Source organism: Prunus dulcis, chromosome 2, assembly GCF_902201215.1.
Source record: "Prunus dulcis chromosome 2, ALMONDv2, whole genome shotgun sequence".
NCBI lineage: Eukaryota > Viridiplantae > Streptophyta > Magnoliopsida > Rosales > Rosaceae > Prunus > Prunus dulcis.
This window is the reverse complement of record NC_047651.1, coordinates 16,560,536-16,568,733: the sequence shown is the minus strand read 5'-3', so window position 1 is coordinate 16,568,733 and position 8,198 is coordinate 16,560,536. Positions and strand designations below refer to the sequence as shown.

The window sequence follows — 8,198 nt, the reverse complement described above, 5'->3', positions numbered from 1 at the left end:
ATGTATTTTTATATTTTAGTATTAAGAGTAATTCATTAATCAAGTTAAAATACTTATAAATTAATTATAAAATGTAACATAAATACATTAAAACAAAAAAAAAATCATCCATCTCCACATTGGTTGATGAAAAGAACATAAAAAAGATCAACATAAAATTTCAACGGTAAAAAATTCAATAATATAGTAGTGTCAAGTGACGGTTGATTTATTATTTATTATTTATTTAATGTGCTAATTGATTTTTTTATTTATTATTTATTTAATTTTTAGAATGAAGAAAAAATAATATGGGTAGTTATCTATATATATAAAGCAAAAGGCAGAGAATGGTGAAACATTCAAAATACCAGAAAATGCCCTTGGTTAATGCAAACATTACAAATTGAAATTATTAATTAAATGAGGATAATATGGTAAATTCAAAATTTCGTATTAAAAAAATTAAAAATAAAAGAAAATTCAGATAATGGATCTTATTTTTATGGAACACAACTATCCATTATCTTTTTTAATTCTAAAATAAATTTAATTTTTTTTTAAAAAAGCCTCTTGCAGGCGCGGAAGCGCGTGCAGAGAGGCTAGTATAACATAAAAGTAGGATCTATTATCTGATTTTGTTTTTAATTTTAATTTTTAATATAAAAAATATGAATTTACCATATTATCCTCATTTAATTAATAAATTCAATTCTTAATGTTTGAATTAACCAAGGGCATTTTCTGGTATTTTGAATGTTTCACCATTCTATGCCTTTTGCTTTATATATATAGATTATTGTGCTTGATTTGGGCAATCATTTTTGGAACAATTTGTTTATTAAACTTAACAAAAATGGTTTCACTGTTTTTGTTTTCTAAAACTATTTCTGATTAAGCTATTAGATGCATCGTCACTGTTTTTTTAGTACAAGCTATTAGCGAGATCCTAGCTTAATTAGGATATTTATTTCCTAGTTTATTATTATTATATTTATTTCCTTTTGTACAGATATTGTGTAATTAGGATTTTATCTTGTTTCCTAGTTTGACCCTACTAGGGTCACATCATTGTACTATAAATACATTCTTTTGAAGAATGAAATACAATCTGAAAAATATTATACTCATATTGTTTGACTCAAGCAATACTAAAAAAAGTGAATTGTCACTAGACTGGATTCCGTTGGCAATGGAGCAAATTCTTGACCAATAAGTTTCATATTAATGAGGCAAGGCCACTAACATGCCAAGTCATGCTCTGGGAGCTTCAGTTTTCTACTCAAAAGAAAGGAAACGACAACACATCCAAACAAAACAAGGAATAATAACGACAACAAAGCAAAACAAACAATTTCGTGCCAACCCATCCACTAATCTTCTTATTAAGGAGTTAAGACACTCCAACTGTCCATGGCAACTTTGCACCATTTTGATTGAAGGAAAGACATGTCTCCGAAGATGCTGGATAAAAAGATAAAATGCAAAAACAAAAAAACAAAAAAACAAAAAAGAAGAAAAAAACGACCAATTAGTTTGCATGAATATAAAAAATTAGAAAAACCAAATTAATCATGCATGTTGATTAAGTCAATAAAATAATAATAAACAATGAGAGAGAGAAAGAGAGATTACTTACCGTTGATCTTTAGTAATTAAGCATCCTTCAATTGCTGCTTAAACAAAGCTATCCTCACAAAAAACTAATCATTTAAACCATTCAAGAACTTCAAGTATGCGTACCTCCATGACTTTGAAAATATCAAGGTGCCGCAAACTCCCCAAAATCCAATAGCAAATCCAAGCCCCATACTAATGTAGAATCCCAGTGTTATTAGCTCATCCTTGTCATTTTGGTTGATGAAGTCAGTTTGCTCACTTGGACCTTTTTCCACTTCATCAGCACACATCTTTTTAAGTGGAGGTCCACAGAGTTGAAGATTCCCAGCATAAAAAGAGGGATCAAAGCCTTGGAGCTGAGTTCCGACTGGAATTTTGCCAGACAAGTTGTTATATGACAAGTCCAAGAAACCAAGACGATCTATCCGAGCAAGGCTTGTTGGAATTCTTCCGTCTATATGGTTTCGTGACAAATCAAGAGAATCCAATGACTGCAAGTTTCCGATCTTTGGAGTTATTTGACCTGTTAATTGGTTTCTCGATAGGTTTAAAGAAACTAACCCAACAAGATGAGTGATTTCACTTGGAATCTCCCCTGTTAATTTATTGCTTGACAGATCAATTCTCTTCACGAGCCCCAAAGTACTTTTGTATGTCTGCATTCCTCCTTTCCACATGAAGGTTGCATCATCGTCATAAAAATCTACCAAATTGATCGTAGAAATTTCATAAGAATGTGAGATGTTCAGACTTGAATTTCCTTTCTGAGCCAGAGTAGTTAAATTGGTGAGGCATTTGGGTATGCTTCCAGAGATGATGTTCATAGAGAAATCCAAATTTTGAATTCGTATTAGATGGCATAATTGTGAGGGCAAGCTTCCATTGAAGTGATTAGACGAAAGCATCAGGATAACCAAATTCTTTAAGCTAACCCCTAACCATTCAGGTATTGGTCCGGATAATTTATTGTCCCCAACATCAATAACTACTAAACTTGTGCAATTCTTCAACGAAGCAGGCAATTGTCCCACAAATCTATTGCTTCTTAATTTGAGTGTTTCAATCCCAAATACAGAGCCTATTGTTGTAGGAATTTTCCCGGACAAAGCATTGTAACTCAAATCAAGCATGACTAGATTCTCCAAATGTGTCCAGCAATCTGGAACTTGTCCAGAAACATTGTTGCTTGAGAGGTTAAGAAAGACTAAACCAATAGCTGCACTTGAACACAAGAACGAAATTGACCCTGAAAGTTTATTATTAGAAAGATCCAGATATGTGACGTTTGATAGAACTAAGGGGATTGGACCTTCCAACTTGTTCGAACTCAGATCCAGATATGAGGCTTTTGATAGAACTGAGGGGATTGGACCTTCTAACTTGTTCGAACTCAGATCCAAATATGAGGCTTTTGATAGAAATGAGGGGATTGAACCTTCCAACTTGTTCGAACTCAGATCTAGCATAGGGGAATATGAAAATTCCAATGTCAAATTTGGAAATGTACCTCTAATTTGGTTGCGTGCGAGATCCATATATTCCACATTACGACATAAACTCCAAAACCAACTTGGAAGAATGTCGGAAATTCCAGCATCAGAAATATCAAGGAATGAGATATTTTTTTGAGTTTGAAGCCATTTTGGGAAATGCGGACCCAGCTTGCAAGACTCTAAATTTATGGACTGCAGTTGGAAAGGAGCAATCCAATCAGCGTGGATGTCTAAAACTAGCAAGTTAGAAGATAAATCCAAATTCCATAGTTTGGAGAGTTTTGAGAAATGAGTTCCTGAAATTTCTCCGCTTAATTGATTGTCACTAAGAGACAAGACTTCTAGAGATGAAAGGTTTGTAAGATCAGGTAATGACCCTTCAAGTTGGTTATAAGAGAGATCAAGATGTGCCAGAGAGCTCATGTTTCCAAAAGCATCAGGAATTGAACCGGCTAGTTGGTTAAAAGAGAGGTCAAGATCAACAAGGCTGGTATTATAGTTGGACAACCAGAGGAATATTGAAGTACTATTCAAAAGGTTGGCATGAAGGTCAACGCTAGCAAGAGATTTAGAAGAGTTTATGTAAGAAAGAGTGGAAAGAATTGGAGAACAAAGATCACATGCACCTAGTGTCAAGTTTGTTAGTTCAGGAAGCTTATTAATGGCTGCCGGCCAATCGAAAATATTGCTGAGATTCGAGAAACTCAAGTCCAAATATCTTAACGACGAAAGAAGAGGAAGCCAATCGAGATTTTCAGCATTTATAAAGTCATTACCATGTAAGTTCAGATGCACCAAATTCGTAAGATTTCCGACCAGACTTGGAAACTTCCCTTGAAAATTAGTGAAAGAAAGATCAAGGTATCTTAAATTGGTTAAAGAACCAATGAAATATGGAAATTGGCTCCCATTGAAATTAATATCATTGAGGTCCAAATGTTGTAAATGGTGCAACTCAATCAGTTTAGGACTAATCATCTTACCTCGAAAATTGAAATAGCCGCCTACAACTTTGTATGAAAGATCAAGTTGAAGAACATGGCCAGTTTGGCTGCTACAAGAGACTCCCACCCATCTGCAGCAATCTTGTTTTTGTGCTTCTGAACCCCATGAAGAGAGTAAATCGGACTTATCCACCATGCCCCGTTTGAATGCAAGGAGTGCTTGCCTTTCCCTCTCTATGCACCTTATGGTAACGTTAGTATCCCTCTGACTGTGGTCCACCTCTCCTCCTTGGGTGTACTGCAGCAAAAGCAGCGCAAATGCAAGAAAGAGTTTCAAGCATCTTCCGTGACTCTGCATGTTAATAGATGAACACGATCCAATGAAGAGAAGAGACACAATTGTTTAGGATTTAATTATTGATATATGCTTGTCTTCGTGGTTCTCCATATATATATATATATATATATAGGGGGAAAAAAGAAAGTCTTTACTAGCTTCAATAGTATGCAAATTTTGTCATATGCTGCAAGTCTGCAAGTCTGTATCCACTCAACCGTAATTTGCGTCCCATGATCCCATCCAAGGACAAGCTATAATCATATCTTCTTGCAATATTGACTTGACTTAACGTGAAACATATAATTATATCTTCTACCAACGCACATATATTTTTTGATACAAATATTATATATGAAAATATAAACGACATACTTAAAACGCAAATGACATTCTTAAACAGAAACGACATACTAAAAGGTATCCAAATAAGAACATCGCATTTTCATTTTTTGAGTGTTTCTACACAAAAACTTCATTGAATTGGGGAATTAATTCGTTTTCTCATTTTCATTTTATTAAAACATTTTATGAAAATGATTTCTAAAACTCCCAGTATTGTTAAGGTGCACAGGCATCCTCCAGTGGTTTTTTGGGATTAAAGATGAGCATGTATTAATTTTGGCACATCCTTTCAATATATATATTTATTATTTTTTGTTTTTTTGTTTTTTTTGAGAATGCACATCCTTTCAACTTAAGATGGGATTCTTTCTTTTCAAATGCTTCTTCATCATCCTCGTAACGTGTTTGAAATATTCACACAGACACACAGAAAACCAAAACATAGCCATAATATTTACACAAGACATGACAAGAAAAAGACCACGAATCATCTGCCCCTTCTACAAATTAAGTTAGACGCTAATTTTCACAATGCAATTAAGTGGCTAGATATTGACTTGACCTGTGTAATTGAATAAATTTTGGAATTCTCAATTAGTTTGGATCACACTATATCGATATTCGATTGACTTGACTGATAAAAACAAGGGCTTTTCATATGTAAGTAAGCCCATAAATAGGGCCCTAAATATTTAAAAATTTAAAATTTAAAATAAAAAAGAAACACCTACAATACTCAAACCATAGGAAAAAAAAGAAGCCCATTTTACTTTTTCTCTCCCAAATTAAGGAGGGACCAAATATACCATACAAGCCTTAAAAAACTTAAAAACTACATACTACCATCATAATTGTTTTTCCTAAAAATTATAATGCAAGGATAAAAATGGTATTTCATACATGATTCAAAATAAAAAATAAATAAAACATATAGTACAACTAGTTTTTTTTTTTTTTTCTTTCTTCAATTTATAGGTTTTATATATAAAAGGCAAGGAATAAGTTCTATTATAAATTTCTGAAAAACAAAAAGGAGCTGCATGCTGAAGAGCATACAAATCAGATAATCACTTTTTCTTTTTCTAATTTGTATTGACTTTGACTTGACTTGAGATGGTTTCATACAGTTTTACAAATTATAGAGATATATTTCACAAATTATACAAATATTATATATGAAAGTACAAATCTTCAGAAATTATCTATTGAATTATAGTCTTTGCGTAAAGTTAGGTAGGTAGCCTTTCTCTTTTTCTTCTGGTCTGAACATGTATTTCAATGAATTGGGGAAATTACTGGATCATAAGACTTGTGGAAATTTGGTATTGGTTGGAAGAATGAATGCGTGTGTGTGTGGCTCCACATAAGACTTTAACTTCACAGACTTGAGAATCCCGAGTTCCACGCCAAAAACCATGACAAATTATTGTAGGTATTGAGTCGACTTGAATAGGCTTGAGAGGGTTTCATACAAGTTTTCCTGATCCCATTCAAGGCACAAGCTTCTTGCAATATTGACTTGACCTAACTTGAAACATACGTAGATATGTCTACCAACGCACATATATTTGTGTCCACTCAACCTTTTAAAAATTTGCCTCCCATTCAAGGTGGGAAACAAGCTACGATTATCTTCTTACAAATATGGACCTTGACTTAACTGAAACATATGTCTATATATTTATTGATACTTATATAGTAAAGCATAAATCTTCCACCAAACACATATTAAAACTAAGATAAATTAATATTACATGTAGTGTTACAATTATTCATAAAATTTCTCATATTATAATTTATAGTGATAATCAAGAAATTCTTAAGTAGGAAGGAGTATATTTAGTGCTGAATTTGATCACTAAAGTTTTGGAGAAAGGAAGTCAAAGTGTCCTTCATTTTGTATCCAACTCCGCCTTTATTAGAGAGATAGTGCACAAGTTAGTCTATAAAGATGGTCTTCCTAGTAATCAAGGCAAAACTACATAGATTATTTGTGACTTTCAGCCAACTCTTTATGAATAGGGATGGAAACAGATTCGCAATGGGGAATATGGTCCTCAATGTTTGTGTGGATGGATAATCCTTGACAGGGACTAGGTAGAGGATGAGGATGAGAAGTTTTTTCCTTTCAAGTTGAGATGACATTCTTTCCTTTCAAATGCTTCTCCATCATTCTTGTAATGTGTTAAAGATATTTGCATAGATAGACAGAAAACCAAAATAGAGCCATATTTTTATACAATACCGGACAAGAAAAAGAGTATGAATCATCTGCCCTTGCTAGATACTAATTTCCACAATGCAATTAGGTGGTTAGATATTGACTTGACTTAAGCGATTGGATAAATTTTGGAATTCTCAATTAGTTTGGATCACACTTTATCGATATTCGATTGGCTTGATAGATAAAAACAAGGACTTTTCATATGTAAGTAAGCTCATAAATAGGGTCCTACATGTAAAACAAATATTAAATAAACACCAACAATACTCAAATCTTGGGAAAAAACTCATTTGACTTTTCCTTTTTTTTTTCTTTTTTTTTTTCAACGTAAGGAGGGACCAAATGTACCATACAAGTTTTAAAAAAAAAAACCTAAAAATTACAATACAGCCATCACAATTTTTTTTTTTAAAAAAATTATAATGCAAGGATAATAATGGTATTTCACACATCATTCAAAATAAATAAAAAATATAGTACAACTAGTTTTTTTTTTCTTCTTCAATGTATAGGTTTTATATATAAAAGGCAACGAATGAGTTTTATTATAAATTTCTGAAGAGCATACAAATCAGATAATCACTTTTTCTTTTTCTAATTTGTAGGGTCTGAATGGGAAGTTGATTGAGCTCGGGACTAATGGACGAGAAGACTCGTGGAAAATTTGTATTGGAAGAATGAACGTGTGATATGCGGACAAGGTTTTGTGTCATCCAGAATAAAGAAAAAGAAAAGAGAAATGATGCTCTTAATAATTGTGGCAAATTTGGTATTAGTTGGAAGAATGAATGTGTGTGGCTCCACATAAGACTTTAACTTCACAGACTTGGCTCCACACCAAAAATCATAACAAATTATTGTAGGTATTGACTTGACTTGACTTGAGATGGTTTCATACAAGTTTTTCTGCATCCTGTGAGTCAGCATCCTATGGGTCATGTCCACTCATCTATTAACCTAGACTAGACTTGAGAATTAGGATGGTGATTTGCCTTCCAACTCACACCGGAATCTTTCTCACTATTGTCTTGTAGTTATTGACTGGGCTTTACTTGACATGGTAAGTTTGTAACGGTGCATTTTTGTGTCTACTCAACCTTTTAAAAATTTGTACCATATTCAAAGCGGGACACAAACTACAATTATCTTCTTGCAAATATGGACCTTGACTTAACTGAAACATATGTCTATATATTTATTGATACTTATATAGTAAAGCATAAATCTTCCACCAAACACATTAAAACTAAGATAAA

The 8,198-nt window shown here is 32.9% G+C and overlaps 1 protein-coding gene across 1 annotated transcript; it reads right to left on the bottom strand.

The window, feature by feature from the left end:
• Nucleotides 1–1,530: 1,530 nt before the first annotated feature.
• Nucleotides 1,531–4,394, bottom strand: LOC117618267 (receptor-like protein EIX2). The gene has a single exon (XM_034347862.1). It carries the CDS (start codon nt 4,392–4,394, stop codon nt 1,683–1,685), a length of 2,712 nt encoding a protein of 903 aa, XP_034203753.1. The 3' UTR covers nt 1,531–1,682.
• Nucleotides 4,395–8,198: the final 3,804 nt, after the last annotated feature.